A 16,661-nucleotide genomic window follows, 5' to 3' on the forward strand; every position below is an offset into this window, starting at 1 on the left:
TGTACAACAGTAGGCGGGAACACGTACTGAGAATCTATGGCGCCAAACAGCGACCAATGAAGCCTCACTTCAGTCACGTGCTTTTGTTTATATTAGGATTTTTCTTACAGCGAAAAGATTATAGCTTTTAGGCGGTGTCATCGTGCCATAGATGTAGAAAAGTACCACTTCCGGAGATAGTGTGTCGGCTCATTTTCCCCAAAATGTTGGAGGTTTCTGAATTTACGATACGTATGGAAACATCAAATCATTGGAACCATACCGAAGACTATATTCTCCCTACAGGCTTGTAGTTCTTGCAGAACGTGCTGTTGCCGGGAAGGCAAAAGGAGAACAGCAATGGCAAATGAAGCTTTTAATATAAAAAGGAGCATCTTCTGCGGACTTCTGAAAAAAGAACTAAGGAAGATACTAGTAAAGTGCTTTGTGTGGAGTGTGGGATTGCATTGGGCAGAAACATGAACATTACGACGAAGTGAAGAAAAGCGACCAAAAACATTTGAAATGTGGATATAGAGAAGGATGGAGCGTGTGAAATGAACAGACAGAATAAGAAATGCAGCTGTGTTGGAAAGAGTGGGTGAAGAAAGAATGATGCTGAAACTGATCCGAAAGAGAGAAAAGAATTGGCTGGGTCACTGGCTGAGAAGAAACTGTCTACTGAAGGATGCACTGGAAGGAATGGTGAACGGGAGAAGAGTTCGGCGCAGAATAAAATATGAGATGATAGACGACATTAAGATATATGGATCATATGCGGAAACTAAGAGACAGGCAAAAAATAGGAAAGATTGGAGAATGCTGGGTTTGCAGTGAAAGACCTTCTATCGGACAGTACACGTATGTATGCATGTATGTATGTATGTACAGTATATGCATGTATGTATGTATGTATGTATGTATGTACAGTATATGCATGTATGTATGTATGCATGCTATTGTTATTTTGTTTTCTACGACCTACATATAGGCTATAGCTACAGTACGTAATATTGCTTTTATTAAATTTTGTGGATGCCTTTTTTGAGCGTAGTGTTCCAAAGTATTTCTATTCACCCTGTCGAAGTCCACAAATACTACGTAAATTGGTACCGATAAGTTAAATTTTTTCTAATTAATATTTGAGGAGAGAAACGCGCTCCGGCGCCGGGAATCGAACCCGGGTCCTTGGTTCTACGTACCAAGCGCTCTGACCACTGAGCTACGCCGAATTCAATCCACAGCACCGGATCGAACTCTGCCCCCTTCAATGTTTCCCTTTTGGCCTGACTCCAAGTTAGGCATATATGTTGACGTCAACTGCCATTATACAAGGGGCGCACTCAGCTGAGTGACTTGTTTGGCCGGGATTCCGCAGTTAAGTGCGCAGTAATCTGTTCAGAAATATGCACTGCTAGCTATGAGAATATTAAATATTTTTATTAATTTGTCTACAGAATAATATCTGTAATATTGACAATTAATATTTGAGGAGTCTTTTTTGTTATAAATTTTCTTTCTTAATCCAAGTGCTTCATCTGCTGCTTTTGTGACTATTCCTGTAATATAATTTCATTCTTCATTTATATTTCTGTTCGTGAGATACTGATCCATGTAAGCTTACTGATTTATTCAGTACTTTTATACTTTCTTCATATAGCTAGCAAGTGAATAGTTGGCGAGAACCCTTTCGAGGTAGTCTCCCCAAAGGGGTTGCATCCCTTCCCTCACTAGCCCAGGTCCAGTGGCCCGACTGTGGTATACCTGGCCAAGGAAGATAGGGCCGTGCGAAGCCCTCAACGGTCAAGACAATAAATATTACATAGTGAATTGAGCGAAAGAGGGTCGGAGTAACAAGGGTATAAGGTTAAGGTGCGTACACACTTAGCGAACGAACAACGAACGAATGATGAAGCGAAACTTCGTTGTTCGTTCGCTGTTTGGAGCAACGTACAAATCATTCGCAAATGGTCAGAAAACATTCACGTTCGCTGATTATCCGCAATAATGGCAGACGAAAATATAATTAAAGCAAGTGCAGCCGTTGTAATTATAGGCAGTTTAATAAAAAGAAAGTTAAAAAATAAAAGGCGATGGTGTCCGACGCCACTCTACGAAAGTCGCAATCAATATAGAGGCACTGACTTGCTTCATGATTTACGTCGAATGGAATCGGGACAGTTTCACAACTTCTGTCGCATTTCAGAAACTGACTTCGAAATATTACTGTGCAAAATAGGGCCAAAAATTTCCAAGAAAGACACAGGCTGGCGAGAAGCAATATCTATTCAGGAAAGACTAGCATTAACACTTCGATATCTCGCTACAGGAGATTCTTATACAAGTTTAATGTATTTATTCAAAGTGTCGAAACAGCTGATTACCAGGATTGTTCCAGAAGTATGTACAGCTATAATTGAGGAACTGGAAGATTTTATTAAGTTACGACTGCAAGACAGGGGAAAGTTTCAATATACAGATACCTCACTGACAATAATTATCTTAAAATGCTAAAAAGAGAGATTTGTCTGTGTTTGTCGAATGCGCATCATGCTTACGAAAAGGCACTCTTCAGTTCCAATGAATTATTTTGTGTGCATAAGGTTCGAACTTTGTTTTTTTCAGGGCGTGAATTTGTCCAAAAGGAACGTCATATGTTTATACGCGAACCAAGTTGACTCGTACACTTCATAACTCCCCATTCCAGATCTTATTTTGGATTTATGGACTTCTGTCTTTCCCTTCGGAATGATGTCAGCAGGGACTCAATTTTCTTTTTGACTTCTGCTCCTTACAATAAACAACAAATATGTATCCACTGCAAATAAGTAAACAAAAATAATTTTCAAATTTTGCAAGTGTTTGACTCGTCTATCTTGCAGCTAAACATCTTTCTAATAGCTTCCCAAACATCATGTTTTCTTACTTTACTGTGTGGTAAGTAGGATGCTTGGGATTCCATGAAGTTTCCTGCTCCCTATATGCATTAATAAGATTTATAACAGCGTCTTCCGTCCACTCCAGTTTCGACATCCTGTTAGTGAAATTGAACTAAGCGCTGCGTTCTGCTACGAACTACAAGCTAGTGGCAAATCCCGTCCACAACGAATACCAACTTCCTTTGATGTACCGACAAGCGACGGATCGGTTTGCCTTTGTTGCGACGTACACACGTTCCGATTTCAATCAGCGAATGCATTCGTTTGTCGTTCGTTCGTTGTTCGTTCGCTAAGTGTGTACGCACCTTTATACGGAACGTCACCGTCAAGTCCAATGGCAACACATTCACATTTAACAGCAAGCGATCGTCACCAAGAGCAGAGAAGTGCCGATATTTATGGTATTTAGCTACATTAAGAAAAGGCCGAAAAAAATAAAACGATAGAGAACCAGGATAAGGATGATGCCATTTCCTCTTAATGGTGTAAACTGTTTCACTGTGGCAATTGTGCCGTTGAAAAATATATCTAGAGTATTGGGTAGAAACTGGGCAGACATCAATTATTCCTTTTTTCTGACATAGTTTTCTAAAAAATATTTCGTAGCGAAATAGACAATATTGAGATACATGGTTCGTGTGCGGAGACTAAAAGGAAGGCAGAAAGTAGGAAAGAGTGGAGAATGATGGATTGCAGTGAAAGATCTGCCCTCGGGCAGAAAGCTGTGAATTAGCGAGAAATGACGTTCCTTCTGTACCTTTTTATTTGGACGACTTTCTGACTCTGTGGCTAGAGAATTAGATAACGCTCTTGCTTCTGGCAGTACTGATTCGTAACTCCTGTGTATGTGCCTAGATAGCAGCAATCTCGACTAGAGTACTCTACTACAGTTTCGTCATTTATATTATTACTATTGTTCAATATTGATTTCCTCCTCCTTGGTTGTTGGAATCGTCTCTAACTGAGGATCAACGCTTCGGCTTTCTGTAATGTACGTAGTAAACAAGACATTCTTACAGTGCAGTGCAGTGGTGTCATTCGCCCGAACGCTTGTTAAATTTGTCACATTTCGTAGAACCGCTTGTTAAATTCTTAGATATTAGCTCTTTTACAGAAAGGATCAACACCAAATTTTCCAGCTTTTCATAAATATAATGTAAAAATAGACGACAATACATTTCGAAGCGAAGCATTCGATTAAGTTTTTTAGACGATTCAGTGGATGATGTTTCGGAAAGTGAAAAGTTAAATAAACCTAGCATTACCAGAATTCCCGATTTTGCCGGCCATATCCTGCTTTTCAGGAGCGAGTCCTATGTCTGCCTGCTTTTCCTATCGTTAGACCAAAGAGAGAAACCGGCTGTTTGGAATCCATAGGAGGAATTATGTTTGTAAAATGTAATTAAGATATCTTGTGTGGATTTCCATAAGTAATTATTGAGTGAAAAACATCATCCCAGCTACCGCCGTGGCTCAATCGGTCTGAAGTTGTGCTCGGGCGCGGGTTCGATCCTCGCTTGAGCTGATTACCTGATTGGATTTTTTTCGAGGTTTTCTCCAACCGTAAGGTGAATGCCAGGTAATCTATGGCGAATCCTCGCCAAATACCATCTCGCTATCACCAATCTCATGGACGCTAAATAACCTAGTAATTGATACAGCGTCGTTAAATAACCAACTTAAAAAAAACATTCCTTGCTCAAAGAGATTTAGCCATCAGAGAAGTACCAACAATCCTGAAACTAAACAAGATATAAGTTATCTATAATCTGCAGGCTACAGTTAAATAGTTAGTTTAATTATTGATTATTAACAGTTATGTATTAATTTTATTATACCTAACCTAACTTCGTATACTGACACTAACGATTTACATTATTGTATATAACATTGAAGAAAACGTCACGTCACGTGTCACGTTATCATTTCCTGCTTTTTGTTGAAAATCCCGTTCCCCCCCCCCCCCCCAGATAGAATGTCCTGCTCTTCTTGTTTCTCATCTGGTAACCCTAAATAAACTTGATGTATTTTTAATAACAGAGTAGGCCTATGTGTAGGTGCACCTAACCATGTATCATGTAGAACTTGGCTCTTTTCATGGCATGGGGCTGGACCCAGCCTTGCACTGATAATAACGTAATTATGTAGGTACTGGAACAAGTGTAAGGCTGTACATTTTAGACAGCCAACACTACTGAAGTCAGAATTCATACAAACTAGTACATTGCAAGAATAAGTAGTTTTCTTGATTGGGATCAGCAATCCACCACTAAATGCTCTGTTTACTGTGAATTTATGCAGTGTTAGTTACCTGCACTAATTAGAAACCGTTCAATTTGTAGGGATTTTGAATAATAGTTCATGAAAATGAATTATATCATAAGTATGAATGCATTATCTTGATACCTATTTATTGCATATCCAGTATCACTTACAGAAATAACAGCAATTCGATGCACATAATATTGAAATAGTTCTGAAAGGAAGATTTTTTTTTTGTTGATTTCAGCTTGCAACTGTAATGGCTTTTCGAACCGGTGCTTCTTCGACAAGGACTTGTACGAGAGGACGGGCCATGGAGGACATTGCCTGGACTGTACGGGCAACAGAGACGGGCCGAACTGTGAACGATGCCGAGAGAACTACTTCCAGCGAGAAGACAACTACTGCATCGCCTGCAACTGCAACGAGATAGGCAAGTTGCGAAGGTGGACGCCTAGAAAATACCCAATAGACTTGTTAGGCTATAATATGCTAGACTGAAGCCCTGGCCATAAAAAAGGAAAGGAATCTTCCTCTGCTATAGTCTACCATTGCACATTTCCTGCTGGATGGCTGACAGTCGCAGTGAGAAGTCACCAGCGAGGATAACACTCACGCTCATTACAATTGAAGGTCTCCACTTTTTTGTCAAATTAATTTCTTGCTCGTTTCATACGTTAAAAAAAATATGCGTGATTTTTTTTAATGCAAGAACGGTGTGATTCCGAGCATTTGGTAGTAAGTTAGAGCGGAATTGGAGCTGAACCCAATCGTTTCATTGCAAAAAGGAGGGAGCATTTTTATGCAAGTTAACACTAGATATCAAGGAAGTACTTCTGAGAAAGTTCACCTTGTAACAGTTTAACATATTTCCGCCCTGAAAATTCACCCCTTTTTTAGGCTTTTAAAAAAACTGACAAAAGCTTCATCTGTTTTCACAAAATTCATCCGAGTTCCATGCCGATTTTTTTATTCCAACTAACAAACAGGGCCAACAAAACAATTTTTCCAAATAAGAACTACCGCACAGCCATTGATATTCACTGTACTACGCACTTTTAAAATCTATCAACGTTGTGGTCACTTCTGATACAGAATATCAACATGAAATGCCAAAGAGGATAGTTATGCTTCAAGAAGAAATTTACAGAAAAGCAGTTGTTAGATGTAAAACATGTCATATAGCATTTGCTTTTGCAGAAGAAACAGGTAACGTGTAATTATATGCAATATGCTTTACAGCTGACTGCCCAAACAGGAGAAATGATGTCACACGCACATGTGTAAATGTAATAACAATTAATTAATGAGTAAATTTGATGGAAAGTTTGGCCACTGCTGAATGACGGTACGACTTGTTGCAGGGTCGAGGAGTCTGCAGTGCAACAGCGAGGGCAGGTGCCAGTGCAAGCCAGGGGTGACCGGGGACAAGTGCGACCGCTGCGAGGCCAACCACTACGACTTCAGCGGCCACGGCTGCAAGCCATGCGGGTGCAACCACGCAGGCAGCCTGGGGAACCAGCCGCGGTGCGACCCCTACTCGGGGGTGTGTCAGTGCAAGGAGAATGTTGAAGGAAAGCGCTGTGGAGGGTGAGCAGAATGCATTGTTCGTGGTACCGTTATTTGTCATGTTAGCCTGGTAGTTAAGTTTTCTGATATGGCACAACATTCAGAGACTGGAAAGGTATTGTTTTTTACAAATGTTGCTAGCAACATGATGCAATGTTTTGAGGGTTTCGTGCCATGTTGACATAGAAACATTCTATTTCATCATAGGAGAAGCATTTCTGTTGGATCTGTTGCCAACACGTAGCTCTTAAACATTTTATATTTCTGCATGTAACGACGCAGTGCAAGAATTCAAACATTTCGTATGTCTTAAGCAGCCCTCAAATAAATTTGGCTCCAACAGCAGATAGATTGTTCAAAGCCACTGGTGTAACTAGGGTTGCCAACTCTTGTAAGTAAAATTACTGGCTATTTTACTCACTCAAATATATATTGTATCCTAGATCATATATGTAACAGATAACTCATTGCTATGTTAAAATCAGCAGCACTTTGAAGAGAACAACCGCCAGGATTGCCACCCGTCCGCCATAAACGAACACGAGATGGCAGTACAGTCGCTAATGCAATTCAAATGGGAATTATGACGTGACTCCTTATGTAACAACTAGATGGCAGCGTAGTAAACCTGACAAAAATTGTTAACGTCAAAGCCTATAAGGCTGACCTATCTGTTACATATATGAGGAGTATCGTTTCAAAACGATTATGTGCAACTTAAAATTTTTTTACACGAACGACGAAAAACTGGATTGTTCGTAAACCAGAGAAGTTTTCAAAACACTACACAAAACAATTTTTAAGTACTGGTTTCACAGTTTACAAATATGACGACTTGGAACCATCAGACTTCACAGCATGAAAGATAAATAAATAGAAAGTAACAAATTTAATTTCATCCACAGGGGACTTAATACGTTTTGAAACGATGCTCCTCATATGATCTAGGATTGTATACACACACGCATGTACACTTCGTTGAAGTGTATTCACACCAGTACTGATGGTATGGGGAACAGCCACCTTGCTTCAGTGCTCCAAATTCACTTTTTAAATTTACATTTGGAGCTTGAGGCCACAGCATTCAGAACTTCCTTTTCTTCTGCTATAAAACAGTAAAATTCTGCACAAATTTAAGATTTTTGCTGATACCAAGTTCAGCTTTTACTATTTCCATACTTTGAAGGATTCCTCTCATCATTCCATACGGTATTCATGACACTGAATACAATCTTCACAATATTAAACATGTGTTGAATTACAACTATTCTTATTTGTGGAGATTTCTCTTATCCTGAAAATATTTACACCATGTTCGAATACTTGTCAAATATTCAGCTTTCACAAAGGAAGAAGCTATTATTTCATTTAATGCACAGTTCATCATAGGGCACGTCTTTATCTAGTTGAAGCTCTAGTTTTTGTCCAACGCTTAAAATTTCATCCACTTTTGGTGTAGAACCAAACAATTTTAAGGCTCAGGAATATTTGAAAATGTTCGTATTTTTAGCTGCTCTAGGATAAAGGTTAAAATATTCCACGAAATAGAGAGAATTCCCTTTTAGCCTACTTGATGAAGCTCATATGACAAGACCTCAAACTCATTTGATAAAACTAATGGCCACAAATAGGGCTTGTGTTGGCCACCGGCCTTGTGTTGAGATATCAGCTGGTCCGTGAAATAGCAACCAGTTGGCAGCGCTGGGTTTGCTTACCAATCTGGCCGGAACTGTGTTTCGATTGGCTGCCCAGTTGGTGTTTTCCGAGGTTTTCTCCAACCGTAAGGCAAATGTCAGGCAGTCCCAAGGCGAATCCTTTGCCTCATCTCGCTGTCATCAATTCCATCAGCACTAAATAACCTAGTAGTTGATACATCGTCGTTAAATAAGATTAAAAAGGGTTGCTTAAGAAATATCGATTCCTTTTGACAGACAGAACTACAAGAATGATCAAAATAAGGAAGGTGCTGGAATAAATTGAAAGGGATCGGCAATTGTATTATTTTGTTCCTTGCATGAAAGACTGCTGTATAATTATCCCTGTCCGTCTGGTTGTAACTTAAGATAAGTCTTCATTACTGCGTGTGTGTGAAATAGCGAATTATCGACAATAAAACTGGAATCTGTTTATAACTGCAGGTGCAAACCTGGGTACTTCAACCTGGATGCCGAGAATGAATTTGGCTGCACGCCGTGCTTCTGCTACGGCCACTCCTCCGTGTGCCGCTCAGCTCCCGGCTACTCGAAAGTCGAGATTGAGAGCATATTCGCCCGCAACAAGGAGCGATGGTCTGCACAGGATTACCGCGGCAATCCACTGAACACCATGTACAATGGGATATCTCAGTCAATCGGGGTCAGCGCCCCTGGAGCAGAGTCTGTCTACTTCGTGGCACCAGGTATGAGGCACAACACTGTGACTTGTGGGCCTCTGCCCCACTAAGTGCGGTCATATTGTTAATAATAAAAACAGATAACAGGTATCTTTGTCATAAGAACCCCATAAAATACCAGATAAAACTATGAAGTGATTACATCATTAAAATACGATCATTTGGTCCAGGAATCATCCGTTTTTTATGCAAGAATAATTCGTTTAACAAGTTTCTTAATTGAAATGATTGTATTTAATTAAAGTACGAGAGCCAGTTCATTAGGGGTTACATATATCTTTTGTCTTGAGAGTGTATTTGTTTTATCATTTTTATTCCTCCATATTGTTAAACTCTATGAAATTTTATATGCTTTAAGTCTGAAAATTGTGATTCGACATAAAAGTAAAAATATTTGCCTAGATAAAAAGTTGACAGAGTTGTAAATTTTCATTTTGCAATTTGTACCAAACTGGTATTTAAAAAACTGCTCTAAGATTTTAAATATTTTGTAGTTCTCCCCCTCAAAGCTAACAGCCATGTTAACAATCTTACACTATCTGCACTGCAAGAGGAAGAAACAATTTTTTCTTCATAATTATATTTAATTCTTTTTAGAAATTTGTGATTGACGATTTTGTTCTTAATTTATGTTAATTTCATGCAGTTACCTAAAATATTGTGTAAGATATGATGTGAACAGTTGTGATGAACTTACAGATTGCTGGCAGGACATTTTAATGCTTAATTTTGTCAATTGTTTTTTTAGATATCTTAAAATTTCTTTCACTGATATAAAGCTACGAGCTCATATTACATTCATGTAGGAAAAATGAAAAATGAATTATTTTGACTCTTGAAAGTATATGTACCCCCTTAAGGCTCTCCTTCCCTGTGTTGTTCCTAAAGAACGTTTTCTTAGTGATGAAAATGACCTTGTGAACAGGTTGTGTATTACTGGAAGTAAGTCACTGTTACAATGTTGCAGAGCTTCAACAGGGTTTTTAGATTTGAGAGGATTTCACCTCTCCTCCGCTCCACCGGTGGTAGTGGATAAGTAAAGATTTTAATGCCTGATGAATATTTTCAGACAGATTCCTGGGTGACCAGCGAGCTAGTTACAACCAGGATTTGACATTCAAGCTGAGAATTGGAGAAAGTGGTCCATCACCAACTGTGGAGGACATTGTGTTGGAAGGGGCCAGTTTGTCCATCACCCAGGCCATTTTTGGACAACAGAACCCACTTCCATCTACAGCCGTGAGTTGTTGATATAAGTGCGTGGTTTTGATTTTGTGTAGCTTTCAGTAAACTGGCGTCTTTCTTTGAAGCATATCATTGCTGTGTGGTGAAAATTTGATTAAAGGAGTGAGTCTTACTTAAGCCACTACAAAATAAAAACACGTACAAGTTGGTGTGACTTTTAGACTGTTTCCAAAATACTTTGTGAGACGAAAGATTTACATTACTACAGCAATGGATGTGTTCCCATACTCTTTTCAACATAGCAGCTTCACCTCGGTAGAACTGTATGGCCCCACAGGCTTTAGATCTGCGAATAGGAGGCCACCTTGAAAGATTCAGATTGTTCTCTCCTGCTTAGTAGAATACCAGCATACTTGAAGATGAAAACACGGTGGTGTGCTATCCAGTTGAAAGATGAAGTCATCCTGCTACTGTAAATGGTCCATATGCATTGAGCTTCTGCTCAACATACTCGTATGCACGTGGAATCTCATATCTCCAAATTCTCACGTTATGATGATTGACTTCTCCACTCGTATGAATATCAGTGTGTCATCAAAATTATCATTTTGTAATCCTTGGGACTCTGTAAAAATTGTTACGATGCACCGGTCATCAGCAGTTAGTGTGTCAATATGATTTCATGCATTGCTTACGTAGGACTCCCCACACAGTTTTGAGCTCTCTGCTGCTCTTGTTCACCTTCTTATTAGGCCTGTAGTTTTCCCCTTACCTAAGGATCCCCTGTATGTCGAGATTGGGTGTACCAGTTATAAATTGACTGCTTGGATGGTGTGTTCTTTCCATATTCTCTTTGAAAATTGTGAAAGCTGTCTGCTGTACTCATTCAGATATGAATAGCTCAGGGAATTGAAATCTCGTGTATAAAAAAAAATAGCCACCAGTGTTCTCTGTCAGATTGATTACCTAGTTGTGTAGCTGGTTTTGTTGGCATAGGTTGAAAAGTTTTTGGGCGGATACAGAATGCCTTTTATGTGCAGTCAAGAAAACGAAATATATAATATATGATTGTTGAGAAAGTACAGTGCGTTTATTTTGCTAGGGCTCTCTTGTGATAGATCAGTATATGCGCCATTGAACAGTGCAGTTGCCCACATTTTGATTACGAGATGAACTGTAGAACGGACAGTTTTTTTGTAATTTGAAATTGTAAAAATGCTTATCTTCCCCATTTGCTGCAAGGCAGATGATGTAGCAACTAAACACATCTTGGTCCACACGTTGCAGCTCTGCTTCTGAAATGTTGGCCGTTGCTATTTCTTCTCGTATATTGTTTTGTGACAATACTGATCTCTCACTATTTTATGAACTGTTCTCTAGGAAATCGTTCTTGAAATTCTGTACGACACTGGGCATTTTTTTAAAAAGTTACAACAAATGAAAATTCTTTGTTCGGTAGTAAATGTTGCAAACAGAGAACTGAGAACTCACTGCACACGTCTCTGCTTAATTGCCGCCATTTTAATGTCATCATCTTATTAACTAGTCTAGTTTTCAAATGTTTCATTTTATATGATTCCTTGCCTTTGCTCCTAAATTTAAAATTATTTTTATGAAAACATTGCCAAGAACTGTATTCCTTCCACGTATCTTCGACAGATTCTACTGACTTTTATCAAAAAGTGCGTCCATATGGAAATTTGATGCATAGGGGAAACATTAATATCGGAGATATTCGGAAATATGAACTTATTGAACATTGGTATTTGTTCGAGTTCTTAACTAAGCAACCGAGGAAGATTATTGTAATTTTAATTGTTTTTTCTGAATTCACGTTTGGACATACATAATTCAAATGCTATTGTAACTATTGAAAATGACAGTTTTTTTAAATTGTCATTCTCACAAATGAGTAATGTGACGAATTGAAGCAAAGGGGAAATTGAGCACCTTGTTTTGTTCTGGTAGACTCAAGAGTACAAGTTCAGACTGCACGAACATCCTCACTATGGGTGGCAGCCTCGACTTACAGCGCGCGACTTCATGAGCGTCCTATCCAACCTAACAGCAGTCCACATCAGGGGAACGTACACTTCTGGAGGTGAGGCAGATGAAAACCAGTCTTAACATTTAGACATAAAATGTTGGTTCTGTAGACGTGTTATTGTTAGAATAACTTTTCCTGAGTGTTGTGCACAAGGATTGTATGTGTGAATAAAAAAATCATAATGTAATCAATTTTTACTTTCTCGTTCTGTGACGTAAGCAGAGAAAGTATTGCTGTATTCAGTGATCCTTGGGGCATTAGAGCATGTCCAGCTTTCAAATTCTAAAAGTGTAGGATGCTAAAAGTTGTGACTTGACATGGATATTCAGAAGTTTTTTGGGTTTTTAAATCTAGTGTGGTCTTGCTTGGTAAATAACTACATGGAATTTCCCCCCCCCCCCCTCCAGATTTACAATAATTTATAATTCATTGATTCTAGTTCACGTTAACACTTTGTTTGTTAAAAACATAAAATTGTTTAGTCACACGTTAAAAAGTGTTAAAATTTTAAAAAAAAGGTATATACCTTCGACAGATAGCCCATTTCGATGTGATGTTGTGTCTTCATCAGTGTCTCCTGAGACACAACATCGCATCGAAATGAGCCGTCTGTCCAAGGTATATAACCTTTTTTTTTAAATGTTAACACTTTTTAACGTGTGACTAAACAATTTATAATTAGTGTTATTTAAAACTTCTTCTGAAAAAAAAAAGTATGTGAAATTGTCTAAAAGTCATTAAAAATGATTGCCAAGTACTTATAGTTTTATTTTATAATAATATAATTTTTCTTACTTTCTTTCATGAAGGTTTTATAATTTCCATCATTTTTAAGAAATTACTTCTGTCATTGCTACAACCTAAAAAAAGAACAAGACTGGCGACATTCACATATCTGGGCAGTCTACTTGGAAGTGGAAAGATGTTCTGAGATACGGGCTACTACTAACAAGGAAAGACTTTGCACCTCCCAACGAGAATCGTCACGAAACTTTCTGGGGTGCACAAGCATGAAAGCAAAGTAACAGGATTCGTTATTAGACAGAAAGTTACTCTTGACACTGTCAGAGCATTGGAGTCTGTACAAGAAGTCATAGCTAATGAAATCGATGCCAACATGGTGTTCAATGCAGACCAAAGTTGATTTGAATATGAACAGGACATTATAATGACCGGAGCTACACCAGTCAGGTGCTTATTTTAATGTCAAAGAAACTGTACATCTGCTTTCTGGAAATGTGCGGTAAATTTGGCAAACATGTAGAATATGACTGCAGCATCAGTGGTAAGATGTCAACAGCTCTTGTACTGCCCTTGATGTGTAAAGTACTGGAATTGGAACTAATGGGAGAACCACTTTTGTTGCTGGATTCATAGTCCAGTCAAACCAACGCGAGTTTGTCGACCAAAGCCTTCGACAACAGGGACAAGATCATACTACCTAAAGTCATGAAGTACTTCCAGTCTCTTGACCTCTATTTCTTTCGCCAGTATAAACTTTTTGCACGACTCGTGGAAGAGTACATACAGTATGATTGGAAGAATCCCGTCAACTTGTATGACAGAATCTTCATTTTCAAGTTGCATTCTCTTATATAGGCCACAAACAGTACCTACTATGCTTTGCTATGCATGAAAGGTGTCGCGGAACACACCTCTTCTGCTCCACAATGTGTTGCTGTTTCTGACACGTGCAACTCTCCTGACTGATTCCAGTGCCGCCATTATCTGCTCGTGGTGCGGAATTGCAACACTGCCTTTTCACACCACATTACCATGACATGGACATGCGACATTTTCATCTTTATGATGTACATAATCTCTCTTATGTCTCTTATCTCACAATGTCGATTTTTTTCTTCCACCTATGCTTATCTAAATGTATTTGGATTTATATTAACGTTTTCGATACGCGGTGTGTATCATCTTCAGATATGTATGTCATTATGTGTTGTGATGACCTAGTCTCTTATTGTGTAGTGGGTTATTCACGTGCGTGTGACCTATCATGATTTCTTAATTTAGCTAAAATTACTATAAATGTGCTTGATGCAGTGTGTGATTGCTTGTTATGATTCTGTTAAAATTCTTTCTTTTGAATAGCACATATGGGTAAATAGGAAATTATGTTAAAACTAATATTATGACACATGAATATAAACAAGTAAAATATACACTATAAAACATTATAAAACACTGTACACACTGTACAATGTTTTATAGTGTATATTTTACTTGTTTATATTCATGTGTCATAATATTAGTTTTAACATAATTTCCTATTTACCCATATGTGCTATTCAAAAGAAAGAATTTTAACAGAATCATAACAAGCAACCACACACTGAATAAAGTACATTTATAGTAATTTTAGCTAAATTAAGAAATCATGATAGGTCACACGCACGTGAATAACCCACTACACAATAAGAAACTAGGTCATCACAACACATAATGACATACATATCTGAAGATGATACACACCGCGTATCAAAAACGTTAATATAAATCCAAATACATTTAGATAAGCATAGGTGGAAGAAAAAAATCGACATTGTAAAACATCAAGCTTATCGGCATCTTCAAAATGAAATCTTATCTCACAGATAAATTGTGTTCGAGCCACCGGCATAGCTCTGTTGGCTAAGGTGCTTGTCTGGCGATCTGGAGTTGTTCTCGGGCGTGGATTTGATCCCCGCATGGGCTGATTACCTTGGGTTTTTTCAGAGGTTTTCTCAAACCGTAAAGCGAATGTCAGGCTGTCTGTGGCGAATCCTCGGCCTCATCTTCCCAAACACCATCTCGCTATAACCAATCCCATCAACACTAAATAACCTAGTAGCTGGTACAGCGTCGTTAAATAACCATGTAAGAAAAAACAGTTGTGTTAGACACTTTGTGGCTGTAAACATTACTTTCATAAGCCATGTTATAGGGGTTACGCCCTTTGCACCAGTTACTTTGATCTCATGCTTGTCCACTCCAGAAAGTCAGGAGGTCCAAAGCCTTCCCTTGTAAGAAAACGAAGTAGTAAGGATGTCCGAAACTACCCAGCAACAGCAAGATGCTAGACAGTGCAACAGAACTTGAAATTAATCCTTCATTCATCAAACTCTCAATTGGAGAACCTCTTGTACCACTGAGTGGCAATGTCTACTGATCAAGGATCATACAGATCATAAGAATAGGGAAGTGTGTTGTATCAGTGAAGAAGTATGTCGTGTCAGTGAAGTGTGCTGTGTAAGTGAAACGTGTTCCTGTCAGTGAAGCTTTATAGTTTATAGTGGCAGTGCAAAGAATTTGAACAGTGAAATGTTTTTGAAGTGGTAGTGAAATCAGGATAGAGTCAGTGAAATGTGTCTAGTTCCAGTGCAGTGAGTGAGTTGACAGCGAAATGAGTGTAATGTTGAAAGGTACTTGTGCAGATATGAACATATCATACTCGTGGGTTTTAGTTCGATCTTAGTTTTAAGATACAAATTCGAATATTTTAAATATTATTTTAAGTGATCGTTTCATTTAATTTAGTATATTCCCTGTTGTTTTTGTTGTTGTTATTACTATTATTATTATTATTATTATTATTATTATTATTATTATTATTATTATTATTAGTATTAGTATTAATTATTAGTATTATTAATTGTATTTTTAATTAATAAGTTTATTATTGTCATTATTGAGTGTAATTAGTTACCACTGCCACCGGGTATATACCCATTGCAGTGTGAATAAATACATACATACACAATTCCAACGAACCTGACCCTTCTTGAAATTGATCCAGTGAGCCATTCAAGGTGATTAAAAACAGCAAACAGTCTTCGTTGCATATGGGTTTCAAAACATGGTCTGTAAAGAAAAACTCTCAACAACTCTTCGTTGGTGTCTATCATCCCTGTTAATTCTGTATCCAAGTTAAACACTCTTGGGTGGAAAGACCACGTCACGTGACGAGTGAGGCCGTAGTGGAAACTGTTTTGCTCAGCATGGTATGCATTCAGATTGTCTTGTGTGAGGATAGAAAAACCAATGTTCAGAAGATCAGAGATGATGACACAGTAGGAGATCTCTCTGTACGTCAAAGGAAAACACTTTCCATCAACTCTAGTGCTTCGTCCCTGTTGGAATTGATAGACTGGTCTGATGGGGTATATGAACCTCCTTTGACATAAACTGACTACAGCAGAAGTAAAGAAGTTCATTGAGAGGCCAGTGGCCTTGCCGTGGTCAGATAGAGAGATGTGTGAAACAAGTCACAGAGGTAGCAGGCTACAAGCAGGTCTGC

General features: G+C 38.4%; 1 protein-coding gene across 1 annotated transcript in view; it reads left to right on the forward strand.

Annotated features, from left to right (window-relative positions):
* The window catches only part of LanB2 (laminin subunit gamma-1), a 219,832-nt gene that overhangs the window by 160,928 nt on the left and 42,243 nt on the right, over positions 1-16,661 (forward strand). Inside the window, exons 7-11 of the mRNA XM_069832299.1 lie at positions 5,428-5,613; positions 6,545-6,770; positions 8,888-9,147; positions 10,211-10,380; positions 12,295-12,427. Of these exons, the coding sequence (XP_069688400.1) occupies positions 5,428-5,613; positions 6,545-6,770; positions 8,888-9,147; positions 10,211-10,380; positions 12,295-12,427 (975 nt within the window). The remainder of the gene's footprint in view (positions 1-5,427; positions 5,614-6,544; positions 6,771-8,887; positions 9,148-10,210; positions 10,381-12,294; positions 12,428-16,661) is intronic.

The sequence above is a fragment of the Periplaneta americana genome, chromosome 8 (genome assembly GCF_040183065.1).
Source record: "Periplaneta americana isolate PAMFEO1 chromosome 8, P.americana_PAMFEO1_priV1, whole genome shotgun sequence".
Taxonomy (NCBI): Eukaryota; Metazoa; Arthropoda; class Insecta; order Blattodea; family Blattidae; genus Periplaneta; species Periplaneta americana.